This window comes from Coffea eugenioides, chromosome 2 (assembly GCF_003713205.1).
Source record: "Coffea eugenioides isolate CCC68of chromosome 2, Ceug_1.0, whole genome shotgun sequence".
NCBI lineage: Eukaryota > Viridiplantae > Streptophyta > Magnoliopsida > Gentianales > Rubiaceae > Coffea > Coffea eugenioides.
Genome location: NC_040036.1, coordinates 58,334,684 through 58,351,392, shown reverse-complemented (window position 1 = coordinate 58,351,392; position 16,709 = coordinate 58,334,684). Strand labels below are relative to the sequence as shown.

The 16,709-nt window shown below is 34.1% G+C and overlaps 2 protein-coding genes across 2 annotated transcripts; both read right to left on the bottom strand.

The window, feature by feature from the left end:
* Positions 1 to 382: 382 nt before the first annotated feature.
* LOC113759960 (dammarenediol 12-hydroxylase-like) lies at positions 383 to 2,798 on the bottom strand. The gene is made up of 4 exons (XM_027302540.1): positions 2,750 to 2,798; positions 2,002 to 2,072; positions 1,182 to 1,415; positions 383 to 454 (listed from the first exon to the last, which is right to left on the bottom strand). The coding sequence occupies exons 1-4, from the start codon at positions 2,796 to 2,798 to the stop codon at positions 383 to 385; spliced, it is 426 nt and encodes a 141-aa protein (XP_027158341.1).
* An 8,639-nt stretch (positions 2,799 to 11,437) lies between these two features.
* Positions 11,438 to 12,348, bottom strand: LOC113759959 (dammarenediol 12-hydroxylase-like). The gene is made up of 2 exons (XM_027302539.1): positions 11,899 to 12,348; positions 11,438 to 11,845 (listed from the first exon to the last, which is right to left on the bottom strand). Exons 1-2 carry the CDS (start codon positions 12,346 to 12,348, stop codon positions 11,438 to 11,440), a joined length of 858 nt encoding a protein of 285 aa, XP_027158340.1.
* Positions 12,349 to 16,709: the final 4,361 nt, after the last annotated feature.

The following is a 16,709-nucleotide window of genomic DNA, read 5'->3' as shown; positions in this document are numbered from 1 at the left end:
AACTCTATTGCTATCGTTACAATTCCCAAAACCTGTTGCCACCATTTTCCGCCTAGAAGACGAAGGAAGTTCTTCAACAAAACAATTTTGGGAACCTTATTATTAAGCAAGAGACGTGAGTGTCAAGAAGATTTACGACTTCTTTTGTCGATAGTAAGAAAAAAATAATGTTCATACAAATTCAGTGGAGACTTGCCTGACAAAATCTCTAATCTTAGTAATCTGCAGACTCTCTCCGTCTTTATACAAATAAGTTTTCCGGTATCATTTCTAGGGACTTGCGGAAGAGTAGTCCCTTTTTTGGCAAATGTAAGCTTTTCAAATAATAGCTTTACTGGTCAACTGCCACCAGAAATATGTAGTGGTTTTGCTGTGGAGGAATTCACAGAGAATGGAAATTATTTGACAGGGCTGTTGCCTGGGTGCTTGAAGAATAAGACAGCCAAACAGCGACCTATTTTTAGTTGCCACATCAGCAGATATAATAAGTGAAACTACGTAATTTCACATTGGACAGAAAATTGGACACAAACTATTGGACAGAGGATCTGCTCTCGTGCAACAGTGATTTGGTAAGGTTGGGTCCAGTTGTTAAACTTCTTATATGACACGGTTTACACTGAACACAAATTGATGATGTACAAGATTTGATGGTGTACAAGTTGATGATGTACAAGTTGGGTCTAGTTGTATGATTTACATGATGTACACAAACAAGCTTTACACAGCGGATCTTCTGTCCCACACCCTATACCATTCTCTGTCCCCTTTTTTATTATATTGCTATTTTTCCTATATAAATATCATATTTTAGTTCTTTTTTTGTTTTATTAAGATCCAATAACTATTAATTGAAATAGTGCGAGTGCACATCAATACATGTAACAAATACAATCCTGGATATAATCCCACGTAACACAACTAGAAATACCCTTTGTTTATATTTGCGAAACAAGAATTGAACCAAATAAGGATGAAATTGATCAACTGAATATTTAACGCGGGCTTGAAGCTTCGCCAGCTTCACATTATTTATAGGGAAGAAAAAATAGGAAAATATAACCAAAAAAGAAAGAAAGAAAGAGAGATAAGGAATAAAAAAATCTTAACAAATTCAGAGCTTGTGAGGATGGAGAATAGCAAGAAGTTCTTGAGCTGGCCTTATAGCAAGATTAACATACTATTTTTCCCTTGGGAATCAGTATTTCCCATCTGAAACGAGTCACCACATTATGCATACAGATGAGTATTGCTAGTCGTGCATACCCATTACCAGGGCACAGTCGTGGCCCTCCACCGAATGGAATAAATGCATAAGGGGTTACACCGTCCTTTAGAAATCTTGATGGATCGAAATTCTCAGGGTTTGGAAAGTAATTTGGGTTCTTGTGTGTGGCATCAGAAGTCCAATGAATCTGTCCAAGTAAAGCATAATCATTTATTTGTATTATAGATTTCCCATCCAAAATTAATTAGTATTAGTTGTACTTTACCATTGGAATATGGGAACTAGCAGGCAAACCATTTCTAAACAAATCTCCTTTTGCAAAATCAATAAAAAAAAAAGGCTAACTTACGCTTTAGACGAAACATAAAAAGCATTAAGGAAAAAGTGAAACAAATTAGCCATTTAATTTAAATAGTTAGTAAAAGCGGAGAAAATAAGAAAACTGTTCAAAAGACTTTAAGATTACCTTCTTTTCTATGTGAAAAGATTGATCTTCAATCGATTTAAATTACGTACTCTTAAATTTTATTGAGTTTATCTGAGCGGCAAAAGTTGGAAAAGGGAAAGCTTTTATACTCCAAGAATTAAACAAAAAACAGGTGTTTACAAGGGTTGTTTGTGTCACAATTTTTTTTTTGACATTATCTTAATTATTCAGACAGAAAATATAAGTGGTGCTGTTTCAAAGGAGTAAAGTAGAATTGCAACAATGTTCTGGGGTAAAGTGAAATTAAACGTGAACTTTAGGAGGTGCAGTGAAGGAATGAATTTACCTTGGAACCCTTCGGAATTAAATATCCTTCATAGGTGAAGTCAGTGATAGCCTCTCTAAAACTGCCAGACCCTGGTCAAATTCTCAACACTTCACAAGCAACAGCCCAAGAGTATTTCATCTTCCGTATGTCCTCCCAAGTAAGTTTATCATCCGGCTCCTTTGCATCAACAATTTCATTTTGTTCTTTTACGCAGCATATGCAAGTTTATTACAACAAAAAACTATGCCAAATTTCAGACAAACTTTAATATTGAAATTTTCAGAAAAAAATAAAGGTATTTGTTCAGTTTGAAAAATTCAAATTACCAATTCTAATGTTATCCGAAGAACTTCCAAGGTGACCAGAGTAATATACTTAATTATAACTTGCAAAATCGAAGCTTTCTTGGCCTAATCAAGTTTAGTTTCCTACATGAACATCATTCGACATCTTACATTTTGTAACTGGTCATCATATTCGTACATATTGAAGACTCTAACAAGTGGCTATTACCACTTGTTAAGATGTACTTCAAGTGTTAAATTTTTGGAAAGATAAGATTCATTAGAAAAAGTATATAAATGTAAGATATGGTAATAATTGTTAGTACATGTACATACATGAATTGATAGGTAATGCAGAATTTATTATATGTGTTGAGTGAATGTCTAATAGGCACACGTTAGAAAAACCTTATATTGAATATAAACTTTTAATAGTAACTAGCTTAGCCTTCAGGAATTGCCGAAATTATTGCCAAACTCACCTTTAAAGACAGACTCGTACATATCTGGAAACTCTGCAAGATATGTCATGATGCTAGTGATTGTGTTGATGTGGCGTGTCCCACATCAGATGTTGCATAAGGAAGTTTTCTTCTTTTCGTCCCACATCGAAGCAGACAGCAGGAAAGGTTCCTTTCGGTGAACCTATAAATATAGAAGGCTTATGAAGGTTTTAGGTGCACCAAACCAAAAGTGCATTAGTAGGCTATTTGAGCCTTTGGGTCATTAAGTCTTTTGTAGTAGAAATACTTTGGGCTCTCTTGTGTTTTAGTATTAGGTAACTTTTGGCCTAGGAACCACTTTCCTACGGCTTTTGTATATTTTCTTCATAGTGGAAGATTTGCTCCTCATCTGCCCGTGGACGTAGGTCAATTTGACCGAACTAGGTAAATCTCTGTGTCTTTTATTTTGCTTTGTTATTTGTCTTTATTGGATTGCCACAACCCTTTTATATGGTCGGTTTTACCACCTAAATATTATATGGCTGGTGTCTACCGCCTAAGCATTATATGGTCAGTTATATTGCCTATTTTATTCTAATTTTAGTTTGTTTATTCCTGGGCCAGTCCTAACAAACTGGTATCAGAGTTGGTTGATATATTTTGTAAGACAGGTTCATCTCGTGGAGTCCATTCATCCTGTGGGGCCCGTTCATCCTGTGGAGCCCGCTCATCTCGTGGGGTCCGCTAATCTCGTGGGGCCCGTTCACCCTGTGGGGCCCGTTCATCCCGTGGGGTCCGCTCATCTTGTGGGGCCCTCTCATGAGACTTGCATATTTGTTTTGACCAATTTTTTGAGACAAACTTCAGGTTTCAGATTTTGTGGCAACAATGACGATAACAAAGACGGTTGTCAAGAAATTCGACAGGAATGTCAACTTCGGCATGTGGCAGCTCAAGATGGAGGTCATTTTGGTTCAAGACGGAGTTGATCCAGCAATACATGGAATCGAGAAAAAGTCAAGATGTGACAGATGCAAATTTTGCTGAGATGGATAAGAAGGCAAGGTCCAATATTATCCTAAATCTCTCTGACGAGGTTTTGCGAGAGGTAGCCACTGAGATTTCGGCAAAGGCCATGTGGGACAAGTTTAAGGTCTTGTATATGAAGAAAACAGTCGAGAATCAGTTATATCTGAAACAGAGTTTGTATATATTTCGGATGTCTGAAGGTACATCTATACTCTCCCATCTTGATAAATTTGATTCTAATATTATAGATTTGGGGAATATAGATTCGAAAATTGATGATGAAGATCAGGCCCTATTATTTTTATATTTTCTTCCCCAGTCCTTTAAACATTTTCGTGATACTATGATTTATGGAAAGGAAACAATTTCGTATCGAGAAATTAAATCTGCATTAAAATCTAAAGAGCAGATAGGTAGGGATATTACTTTGGAAACTAGTGGGAGTCAAGCCGATGGCTTGTTTGTTCGGGGTAGATCTGAAAAGAGACATACAGAAAATAGAAGTAGATCCAAATCCAAACATAAAAATGTGGTGTACAATTATTGTAAAAAGAAGGGCCATGTTATCTCTGATTGCTTTAAATTGAAAAATAAGAAAAGCAAAAGGAGAAAAAGAGTGAGACCACCGAGGCTAGTATTGCAGTTGATGAGAATGATGGAACCATTTTCTGTGCAACGAAAAATAATTTTAGATCTAACAATGAGTGAATTTTAGATTCGGATTGTTCATATCATATGTGTCCCAATAGGGACTGGTTTTCAACATATTAATCAACTGAATGTGGAGTTGTCTTAATGGGTAACAACGCTGTTTATAAAGTTGTTGGCAAAGGCACAATTCGGATTAAAATATACGATGATATTGTGAGAACACTCACAGATGTTAAACATGTTCCAGATTTGAAGAAAAATATCATCTTTTTAGGCACTCTTGAGTCTATTGGATGCAGGTATTCAGCTAGAGGTGGAGTTCTCAAAATCACTCGAGGTACTCTTATTGTTATGAAAGCACACAAATCTGATACTTTGTATATTTTGCAGGGATCTATTGTTACAGGTGCTGCTGCTGTTTCAACATTAACTTTATCCGATTCTAATTTCACCAAATTATGGCACATGAGATTGGGGCACATGAGCGAGAAAGGCTTATCTATTTTATGCAAACGAGGTCTTCTTGGTAGTCAAAGTATTGGAAAGATGGGACTCTGTGAACATTGCATTTTTGGAAAGTAGAAGAGAGTTAGCTTCCAATTGCCGACAGTTCACAGGATAAAAGGAACTTTGGCTACATTCATTCTGACCTCTGGGGGCCTTCTCGTTCTCATTCTAAAGGAAGTGCCAGGTACATGTTGACTTTCATTGATGATTATTCAAGGAAAGTTTGGGTATATTTTTTTAAGCATAAAAATGATGTTTTCCTAACTTTCAAGCAATGAAAAGTTTTGATTGAGAAACAAACAGGAAAACATATTAAGCGGTTAAGAATAGATAATGGCATGAAATTTTGTGAAGGTGAATTTAATGAATTTTGTAAGAATGAAGGAATTGTTCGACATCGCACTGTCAGAATGACGTCTCAACAAAACGGTGTGGCCGAACGTATGAACAGAACGCTTTTGAAGAGAGCAAGATGTATGATCTCCAATACAGGGTTGACAAACGACTTTTGGGCTGAAACGATCAATATGACCTATTATATTGTCAATCGCTCTCCTTCTGCATATTTAAATTTCAAAACTCCTGAGAAAATTTGGTCAGGTACTCCTGCTGATTACTCCAATTTAAAAGTTTTTGCGTGTTCAGTATACATGCACGTGAATGATGAAAAATTAGAGTCTAGACTAAAAAGTGCATTTTTCTTGGTTATGCTTTTGGGGTGAAAGGATACAGATTATGGTGTTCTGATCCCAAATCTCCAAAATTTGTGATCAGTAGAACTGTTACTTTTGATGAATTATCTATGTTATCTTCCAAGAAGGAGTCTTCTAGTCCTTGTACTACTGAAAGTACATAGAAGCAGGTGAAACTTGATATTGGCAGTTCTGATTTTTCTCAGGCCAAATCTTCTATTCAGCAAGTACTAGTAGATGCACCTGAATCTACTGTTGAAGATAGTTCAGAAGAAAAGGAGTATTCCATAGACAGAGATAGACCAAGGAGAGATATTCGACCACCACAAAAATATGCAAATTTAGTTGCATATGCTTTGTCTATTGCAGAAGAAACTGATGCAGTTGGTGAGCCTTCCACCTATTCAGAAGCAGTTTCTTGTGATGATTCTGTAAAGTGGTTGATTGCAATGAATGAAAAAATTGAATCTCTTCATCAGAATGAAACTTGGGCTCTTGTAAAGCCGCCTTCAGATAAGAAAATTGTTGGATGCAAATGGGTCTTCAAGAAAAAAAAAGGTATTCCAAGGGTTGAAAATGCAAGATATAAAGCACGATTGGTTGCAAAGGGCTATAATCGGGTACAATGTGTTGATTTTAATGATGTATTCTCACCTGTTGTTAAACATAGTTCTATTCATGTTTTGCTTGCTTTTTACCATGTATAATTTGGAGTTAGAATAACTCGATATTAAGACGATTTTCTTATATGGCGAACTTGAAGAACAAATTTATATAAAACAACCCCAGAGTTTTGAGATTGAAGGTAAGGAAGACCATGTTTGCTTGTTAAAGAAATCTTTATATGGATTGAAACAATTTCCAAAACAATGGTATAAAAGGTTTGATTCCTTTATGTTGGGTCATGGTTATTCAAGGAGCATATATGATAGTTGTGTTTACTTTCAGAAGTTAGATGATAATTCTTTTATCTATTTGTTGATATATATTGATGACATGCTCATTGCTGCCAAAAATTTGTCAGAAATTCACACTTTGAAACTGCAGTTAAGTAGTGAATTTGATATGAAAGATTTGGGAGCAGTTAAGAAAATTCTTGGTATGGATATTAAGCGAGATCGAGGAGCAGAGAAGTTGTTTTTAACTCAAGAAAATTACCTGAAAAAAGTCCTGGAGCGTTTTGACATGAAAGATGCAAAACCTGTAGTATTCCTCTTGCTAACTATTTTCGGCTATCTGTTGCTCAATCACCACAATCAGATGAAGAGAAAGATTATATGACACGGGTTTCTTATTCCAGTGCAGTCGGCAGTATTATGTATGCAATGGTTTGTACTCGTCCAGATATCTCACATGCAGTCAGTGTTGTTAGCAGATATATGTCTTGCCCTGGTAAAACACATTGGCAGGCTGTGAAGTGGATTCTCAGATACTTGTGAGGTACTTCAAATGCATGTTTGGAGTTTGGAAGAAATAATAACACTTTGATTGGTTTTATAGACTCAGACTACACTGGAGATCTTGACAGGAGAAAATCACTTTCAGACTATGTATTTTGCATTGGCGATTGTGCTGTCAGTTGGAAAGCTACTCTACAACATGTCGTAGCTTTGTCTACTACAGAAGCAGAATATATGGCTATGACCGAGTCAATCAAAGAAGCCTTGTGGTTGAAGAGTTTGTTTAGCAAGTTTAGTCTACACCAAGGTATTACTGTTATTCACTGTGATAGTCAAAGTGTCATACATTTGACTAAAGATCAGATGTATCATGAGAGAACGAAACACATTGATGTGAATATCACTTCATTCGGGATATCATTGCTGAAGGAAAGGTCCTTATTCAGAAAATCAATACCAAGGACAATCCAGCCGATATGTTTACGAAACCTCTTCCAATTTACAAGTTCAAACAATGTTTAGACTTAGTTGGTGTTCGTTGTTCGTGATTTCGGCCCATTGGGACTCATGTGGAGAAGGTGGAGCAATTTTTTTTATTGTCGATGTTAGGGACACGCCAAGGTGGAGATTTGTTGATGTGGCGTGTCCCACATCAAATGTTGCATAAGGAAGTTTTCTTCCTTTCGTCCCACATCGAAGCAGACAGCAGGAAAGGTTCCTTTCGGTGAACCTATAAATATAGAAGGTTTATGAAGGTTTTAGGTGCACCAAACCAAAAGAGCATTAGTAGGCTATTTGGGCCTTTGGGTTATTAAGTCTTTTGTAGTAAAAATACTTTGGGCTCTCTTGTGTTTTAGTAGGTGTCTTTTGGCCTAGGAACCACTTTCCTACGGCTTTTGTATATTTTCTTCATAGTAGAAGATTTGCTCCTCTTCGTAGGTCAATTTGATCGAACCACGTAAATCTTTGTATCTTTTATTTTGCTTTGTTATTTGTCTGTAGACACCAAATTTTTGTCAAAATTTAATGTTTTCTTAATTATTTTTCATTTAATGTGTTATTTATTTTCTTACATTTTACGTGTATTATCTCATTTTTGCAGGTTTTTTTTTTAAAAAAAAAATTAATTTAAATTTTTTTTTAAATTATGGTTTTTCTTTCCTTGATTCCAAAAAAAAAAAAAAAATCACATAATGAGCCATCATGAGCCTTCATAATGACTCATGATGGCATCACCGCCATTTGACTAGGAAAGGCTCTCAACGGATCCATTAAGAAGAAAATTGCATAAAAAGGACTCAAGGGGAACTCATTTGAGAGACGACGAGGAATTCTTCTTCTCTGGGGCTTGGGCAGAGCCAACAGACAGAAAACAAATTTTGCAGAGACACTGGTCTTTTGATCAAAGAAAGCTTGAAGGAGGTGAAAACAACAAACAAATAAACGGTTGAGGCTTAGGAATTTATTCAAAGCTTTAGCCAAGAAACTCCCTTTTTATTGAGGTATTTTTCAGTTTTATTAGACATATTTTGTTTGTGTAATTTCTTTTACTATTGCCGTTTTTATTGTTGTTGTATTGGTGAAAATTTGGAAATGACATAAGTTAGATCAATGAAAAGGAAATGATTCTTGTGTAGGCATGCAAAGCGTTTAAAAAATATTTAAATGGAAAGTCGAATGAAAATGTTATTTTGTGCATATATTAATAATCCTGACTAGTTAATGTTTGGAGAGGTTGTTTAGCTAAGTTTTTTTTGTCGATTTTGTAATCTAGACTTTTGATTTTTTTTTTTATTTTGATTTTATGAAATTTAAAATATAGTGGTATTATAAAAGTCATAAGGAATGTTTTTGTCACAAAATTTGTTGAGGAAATGAATCGAAGTTTTTGTGTTGATTTAGTTGACAAATGGTTGGCTTTGTTTGAGTTTTCTTTGTATAAATGTGTATGAGATGATGAACTCAGGAGTTGCATAAAATTTCCGTTTGCAGAAATCTTCTTTGGAGTTTTGGATGAAAAATTTGGAAAAATTACACTTTTGATCCTCCAAGTTTTAATTAATTACACTATGGCCCAAAATCTGGAAAAATCGAACTAATGCCACCCCTCTAAGTTTAATCCTCTTTTTGCATATTTTATGTTATTTTTTTTTATAGATTAATTCTTGATTTTAGATCATATTTGTGGCTTAATAATTTTAGTTGATTTAATTATGTTGGTTTTAGTGAAGTAAATAATTTGGGTTAAGATGTTATTTTTGCTTAGGTTTAAGGGAGTGGGTTTAGCTTATTTCATTTTGGGTTTCGGTTGGGCTAAGAGGTTAAAGCCCATGTAATTTGGTTGGGTTTTAATATGAAAAACAACAATGGGCTATCCACTTCATTTTCTTGGACTTCCGGTTGGGCCATGTGTTCTTAGCCCAAGGGGAATCAGACAATGGCCCAATGGCCTGTTTAGCCAAGGATCTGGTCAATGAATTTGTAGAATGGTCCCTGTACTTTTCATTAAGTATACTGTAACCCTAAGGCCTTTGATTTCTTTCAATTATGTCCCTATTTTAATTATAAATAGATCCCTTAACTTTATTTTTCTTTAATTTTGGCATCAAAACTTTATTAATTTTTACAATTAAATCCTTACTTGTTTTAATTTCATAGACATGGTTTGTTCACCTTCATTTAAGTGCCTCGTTTAATTCAATTTCATATTCATTCCCCTTTTTATGTGATTATTTGTTAATTAAAGTGATGCCTTGACCTTTTCTTTATTTTTTTGAGGGTAAATAAGTAATTCCACTTCATTAGGGTACCAATTCAGGGGAGGTACACTCTTTCTTTTATTTTTGACTTTATTTGAGCCTATGTGCCCTATGTGACTTTATGTGCTTAATTGCATGCCTCTTGAATGTTTTTATTTATTTATTTACTTGTTTTAATTTTGTATATTTATTTTAATTTGATTCGAAATTATTTGGGAAGGCAATTAAATGCCACAATTGTAATAGTTAGGTATTTATTTTAACTATTTATTTTATTTCCCCTTTTAGATTGTAGTAAGCCCTCCCCACAATGTAATAGTTAGGGTTTGTTTGCTTTATTTGCTTGTTGTGATTTGCATGCTTACTTGCTATGCGTTACCGTTTTTCTTAGGATATTTGCTTCTAGATATTATACTTATGTGTTATGTGCTATGTGCTCTTATGTGTTTATTTATTTTAATTTATACTTTATTTGTTTACTATGTATTGTTAATGCATGACGTCACCACACTAGTCCAACGCTAGTTGTGGCTTCTCCCTCCATTTACTTGCTAGTCCAATGCTAGTAAAGACCTTTAGAAATGGGCTAGTCCAACGCTAGACTTGTAGATAGTTCATGCATTAGATTCATTTTTTTGTATGATATTTATTATATTTCCATGCATATTTTATTTTTTAGGATTTTTCTCATTTGTATGATATTCCCTATTATATTATCCCCTACCCTCTATAGGTGTTATTCATGTCATTTAGAATTGCATCTCATTTAAGCTAGTTCATTTGCTTGTTCATGTTAGGATAATTATTTTTCAAACATGGGAAATGGGTGATTATAACTTTTTAGTTTAAATACCCTATTAATCCATGTATAAGAAAATTATATCACGAGTTTTTGCCTCCCGTACCCTTTATGTTGCATTCCCTTTTCTTTGATCACTTTTATATGTATATAATTTAATTTCTTTTCTTTTCTTTTAATTTCACCATTCGCATACTCGTGACACTTTCAAGGAATCATTGTGGCCTTCGCAATTAATGCGATTGGTTCGATTAAACTCTTGAATGGATATTTTGACCCTTTCGATATTTTATAAATTTAGATTTGCATCCATGTAGGAAACATCCAAATATGATAAAATTAAGGGTTAGATTAGAAAAATTTTGACTAAACCTCGCAACTAGCTTAGACTAGGTTGAAAGGGTGCCTTAGGTTTGAGTTAATCAAACCTTTGCCTTCCCTTTCTTCAACCGTGACTCCTGAATCCATTTTCTCTTGTTTTTTAAAGACCTGGAGTTGTCGAAAAGGGTTTTATTTTATTTTATTTAAATACACTTTTTGGGTGACTTGGTACACCCAAACTCGATACCAAGTGGCGACTCCTAATTTTTCTTCAAAACCCTTTTAGACTAAATTTTGGACCCAAATTGTTGCATTTTTTTAAGTCCTATTCTTGGTCCTTTTCCATTTATTTTTAAATAAAATCACATCTTTTTTTACAAACACTTTATTTATTTTTCCATCGCGAAAAATGGGGCGCGACATTGTCTTTATTGGGTTGCATAACCCTTTTATATGGTCGATTTTACCGCCTAAGTATTATATGACTGGTGTCTACCGTTTAAGCATTATATGGTTGGTTATACCGCCTATTTTATTCTAACATTAGTTTGTTTATTCTTGGGCCAGTCCTAACAGATTGTGTGTTGCATGGTTGAGTAGCTTCCTAGTAATAAAGATGCCAAATTGCTTGCAATGTCCTCGTCGAAAAATGACTGACCATTTTCATTTGTTGCCAGGATCAAATGCCACATGATGTCCATCACTGAACATGAATCATGTCCTGAAAGATCAATCTTTCTTTGCATGATTGTTTCCTCAAGCTCTTTCTGAATATGCCTGGCCGCTTTGATGGCACGATTCAGAGCCGTTCCTGACAGGTTTATGGGTATTGATCGCAAACCGTTGTCTATGTCCTGCATATCCTTTTGAATTTTCTCAATTTTTTTTGGATCATTGATGCCCAAGATTATATTACAGGACAAATTGAACAAGTGTATTGCTGGAGGATCACTAAGGTTCACTTGTTTCCAATGTACCTGTAAATGATTTTTGGTTGCCTCATCTATGAATCCAATGTATCTCAACGCACATCTATCTTTAGAATCGATCGAAGAAGTTTACGCAGTATGTCTGAGTGCTCACTGGAAGGTTTCTCCATCTTGGGAAATATTTTCTTTATGGCACTCCGCCGCCAAACTTGGACCAACCTCTTCTCGTTCGAGAACAGAAACTTGGTCCCTTCGGCACCAGAAAAGATCACCACGGTCTCTCCAATCATTGAAGTCTTGAAAATGGGGGACGAATACTTATTCCACCTTTCTGTTAGAAACTCATATGTGAGACCTTGTCGACCTTTGGAAATGTACTCAAAAGTCTTTCCGATTAGAGGCCAGCTAATGGTACCTGGTAAAGGCTTTGGTTCTCCAACCTCAAACTTGGTGGTTACAGTGTTGGACTCCTTTCTCAGGGTAAGCTTGCGGAGAAGATAAGCAGCCGGAATTAGAGACAGAAAAACAAATATCGACGGCAATAATTCCATCATCAACTCGGTGGAATTGGGGCTTTTTTGTCTAGGTATAAATTGGGTAATGAAGATTCGATTAGACAAAGGAAAGCAGAATGAAGAAAGGTACTAAGCTGTGGCAATCATGAGCTTCCAGTTGCACGCTTCAATGCTTATATAATAGTTTGTATCGTATACGTGATTAATTGAAAATGGAAACAATGCTTCTTCACCCTATCAAGAAGGTCTGTCGAAATCTTGGAGAATGTTCATTGGGCTAGAGACTTACAACCAACAAGAGACATGCAACTAAGAATATGTGAATGCAGTATTATATTTATTGATTCACGTATTTGAACGTGAATTCATAAACTTAATACTGCATGTCGATTCGGGAATCCATTAACCTAATGTTGCATTCACGTATTCTTTTTGTTTTTTGGTACATTCATTGACGTATTCTTGGTTGTATGTCTCTAGCCATATTACGTTTAGGTTTATGGCTAGAGACATACAACAAATATTGATGCAGTATTAGGTTCAAGATTAACGTACCCAAAAGAAAATCCAAACAAGTCAAGTTGCATGGAAAAAATGTAAATGCAAAACAAAAGCAATCATGAATAAAATAGTTGGACTGCTAGCCGCGGTAAAAGTCATTTCTTGGAGTTTAGACCGAGTGCTTTTTGATAGGTTGCATTTTTATTATTAAATTTATGATTGGTCTTCCCTTGATTTTAACCAAATAATGTATTAATTGATAAATTCTATTTATATTTGGTTAATGGTGATAATTGTAGGAAAGCGAGTAGAAAGTAATTTTAAGACAATTTTATAAGAGACTATACCAGTTTGACAATTTTATAAAGGGATAATTTCAGAAATCTCGCTTGAGGTTTCTGACAATTTCACTCAACTCCCCTCAATTTTAGAAAATTATACTGACCTCCCTTTCTTTTACTATTTAAGTAACATTATAAACCCATTAGGTTAGAATTATATTTAAGTATCCTAAAATACCCTTATGCAATATCATAATATCAAAAGAAAGTGAAAAAAAAAGGTTTAGTGATCAATTTAAAAAAAAAAAAAGTAACAAACACTTTTATCCAAATTCTTTAGTTCTTTAGGTACAAATTCTTTAGTTCGGATTTTTATGGTAAAAAAAAAAATAGGATTCCTGATTATTTAGACCTTAATCGAATCATATGTACTGGTTATTGTAATCGCATATATCCGGCCATTCTTCACGAGAATTCTGATTTATTGTCAAAGAGGCGAAGAAATAGATTTATTATGCCACTCCAATCGATTCAAGAACGCGATCCCAAAACCTCATCAATCGTTCAAGCAAACTCCAATTTAATTCCCAAATTCTATCAATTTTGGCATCACTAAAATCCCAATTTATTGATAACTATGTCAAGAGTAACCCCATACTCCAATGGCATTAGGAACAGAGAAACTAATCTTTATGACAAACTACCACCAATAATTGTAAATCAAATAAAAATGAAAGTAAATGAAGATATTAGATTCTAGTGCGTAATAGACATTATAGCATAACAAAGTCATCCTTTCTTCTCTTCCAACCACAGCCCATTAATTTCATTTTTTTTCCTCTCTATCACAACTATCTTCATCATCTCCATCTAATTTGACCATAAAATTTTCATTTGCTTCCTCAATTTTTTGTAATTTTGAAAATTTTGATTCTTTAGTATATGCAAATTATAATACAAGAAGAAATAAAGAAAGGGGCTAATAGTTAAGTACCACGGAAAGAGAGAAAATAGACAAGAAATAAATACTTCGGGTAGGTTTGCATGGTGGTGTGGTTGATGGGTAGAAGAAACTATGAGGTTATAGATAGGAAGGAGAGAATCATAAGAGATAGAAAAAAAAGGGAGGGAAAGAGAAAAGAAACTGCTGTTAATTAAAGTAAGATTAGAGATAATAACGAGATGTTGTAGGTTTTTATATTTTCTTTTTACTTTTGGTTTGGTTTTTGTATCCCATATATGTGGTAAATTATCTATTAAGTAAAGGGTATTGTAGTCATTTTATTGAACTGAGGGAAGTTAGTGTAATTTTCTAAAATTGGGGGAGCTAAGTGAAATTATTAGAAACCTCAAGGGAGATTTCTGAAATTATCCCTTTTATAAAAGACTATAAAGGAAAGTGAGGCAATTTTATAAAAGACTATACCAGTTTGGCACGGACGTGATTAAGACGTGCTGTCAAATTCGAAAGGCTCGGAATTTGGCGCGGAAGGCAGTTTCCTGATTCAAATTGAAGTCCTTTTCCAAGATATTCGGCTTTCCATTTGGAAACAAGGAGCTCACCTTTTGTGTAATTAGGGAAATATCTCTTCTGTGAGAAATTTGGATTAGTATTGGTAGTAGTAATAGTCTAGGAAAAAAAAACGTGAGTAGCACGAATTCTTGGCTGTCGACTTTAAAAAAGGATTGTGCCCGGTCCGAGAGACTAGTTTCTTGGGTACGAAGCAATAAACTAAGCGAAGAGCTTTTCTCTTCGTCGTTTCTTTTCTTTTGCTTTTTCTACTGTCAGAAGATGCTCATGCGTTTTTTATCAATTGAATAATTTGAATTGCGTTGTTTGATCCCAGTGATGCCCAACTAATTTTTTTTTTCTAATCAAGGAATGACGAAAGATTTGGTTCAACAGCAATCTCAAAATCTAATTATTTTTACCTATGTCTTTTATTCACTAGTATTCGTATATTTTCTGATTTAATTTCTCATGATTACTTTGTTATTTGAATATCATGTGTCCAATATTTAATTCAATTTAACAAACTAATACCAGTTATGATAGTTAAATTCATAATTATTTAAGTGTGTTAAATTAGTGGTAACTAACGTGATTGGTTTCATGTTAGGAAAACGTATAATCTAATTTAAATAAATCCTGGTAGTGTGTTTGTTAATTAAAACAGGGTTTTTCTAATTTCTAGTGCAATCAAGAAATTAAATTTTACGAATGTACCTAGGGAAATGGTTAACGAGTGTACTTTGATTATCGAAACAGTAAGAAAGAGTTAGTCGTCATATCGTGTTTGACAACTATAACCTAATTATTAATTAATAGATGAAATAATTATTGTATCAATGAACAGTTGTATGAACCACTTTCGAAGTTATATCCTTAACTAGACCTTGTTTACTATTGATTTAAATTTAATTTCCTTCCGTTTAATTATTTTATTTCTGTTAATTATTTCCGTAGAGTATTTATTTTAATTTTAATCATCCACGACCCCTTTTAGTTCTTACTTGAAAGGGAACAAATTTTCCCCCTAATCCCTTTGGAGACGATTCTACTTGTCATTGTATTCATTTATATTTTTGTTGAATAGGTTTTTCTTATTGCATAAGTTCGACACCTGTCACTATTCACAACCGCATTCAAGACAAACACTTTTTTTTCCCTGCTCTCTGAATTTTCTAATGATTCTTCAAACTTCAATGGCATGTGGGGGTCCTTAGGCTAGTTAGATAAGTAATATTCAGCCACGTTCTAAGTTAAAAATTTGAGGCTGTGATGTCGATGAAATGTCTAACGGGACCAAACAATTGAAAAGAAATAATGCTTAAAACAATAAATATTTAATATCAAGATTTAGTATAGTAAAAAGCCTGAACAGGAAAAAAAAATGAGCAGGCCTAACATTAGGATACAAAAAAAAAAATTCCAAAGAAGACGTGTTGCCTAGCAAAAACATAAAGGCAATCACCATTAAAGGCGAAGTGATGATTTGTGTTTTTTCAAATATCAAATATCAAATAATAGTTAACCCTTTTGGTTCCTCTTTTATTTGTGTTTTTTCTACTTCGTCTCTTAGTAAGCAAACATTTCGTTCATTTTTAGGCAGTGCGCATTGGCATTTCATAGGAACTGTGAATTTAGACTACGTATTTGTATTTATTTGCATAATCTTTATATATGGCAAATCTATAGTTTCCATGATGACATAGGTATTTCAATATTGTTAATAATAATTAATGGTGTACCAACATTTCTTAACGACACTCCATCATCTATATATGTGTGTGTGTTTTCTCAAAGAGCAAGGAACAAGTGGAGTAGCACTAAATTTCTCTTTTGCATAAATGTTTCATATTAAACTGTTTATTTTAAGTTCCATCATATAAAAGATAACAATTTGAAAAAACCACCAAATAGTTGACAATGTTAATATATAAGTATTTGATTACTTTTGCCAATGAGATCTTGATTCAGTAGCTAATGTTGAAGTCTGAAGATTAGAGTTCTTAAGTTTTAATCTCTATTCTCGCGCTCTACTTCTTAAATTTCCCTCTTTTCGTGTTAGAAAAAAAAAAAAAGAATTTTAATCACTTTTCTTAATGCATATC

Bases quoted from the DNA above. Each gene is read 5' to 3' on its own strand.
- LOC113759960 (XM_027302540.1), bottom strand. From the start codon at position 2,798: ATGACATATCTTGCAGAGTTTCCAGATATGTACGAGTCTGTCTTTAAA. The intron at 1,416-2,001 runs GTAAATTCATTC...TTACTTGGACAG, and splicing joins TAATTCCGAAGGGTTCCAAG to ATTCATTGGACTTCTGATGC. The intron at 455-1,181 runs GTATGTTAATCT...AACTAAAAATAG, and splicing joins TGATTCCCAAGGGAAAAATA to GTCGCTGTTTGGCTGTCTTA.
- LOC113759959 (XM_027302539.1), bottom strand. From the start codon at position 12,348: ATGGAATTATTGCCGTCGATATTTGTTTTTCTGTCTCTAATTCCGGCT. The intron at 11,846-11,898 runs GTGCGTTGAGAT...AATCATTTACAG, and splicing joins GATCGATTCTAAAGATAGAT to GTACATTGGAAACAAGTGAA.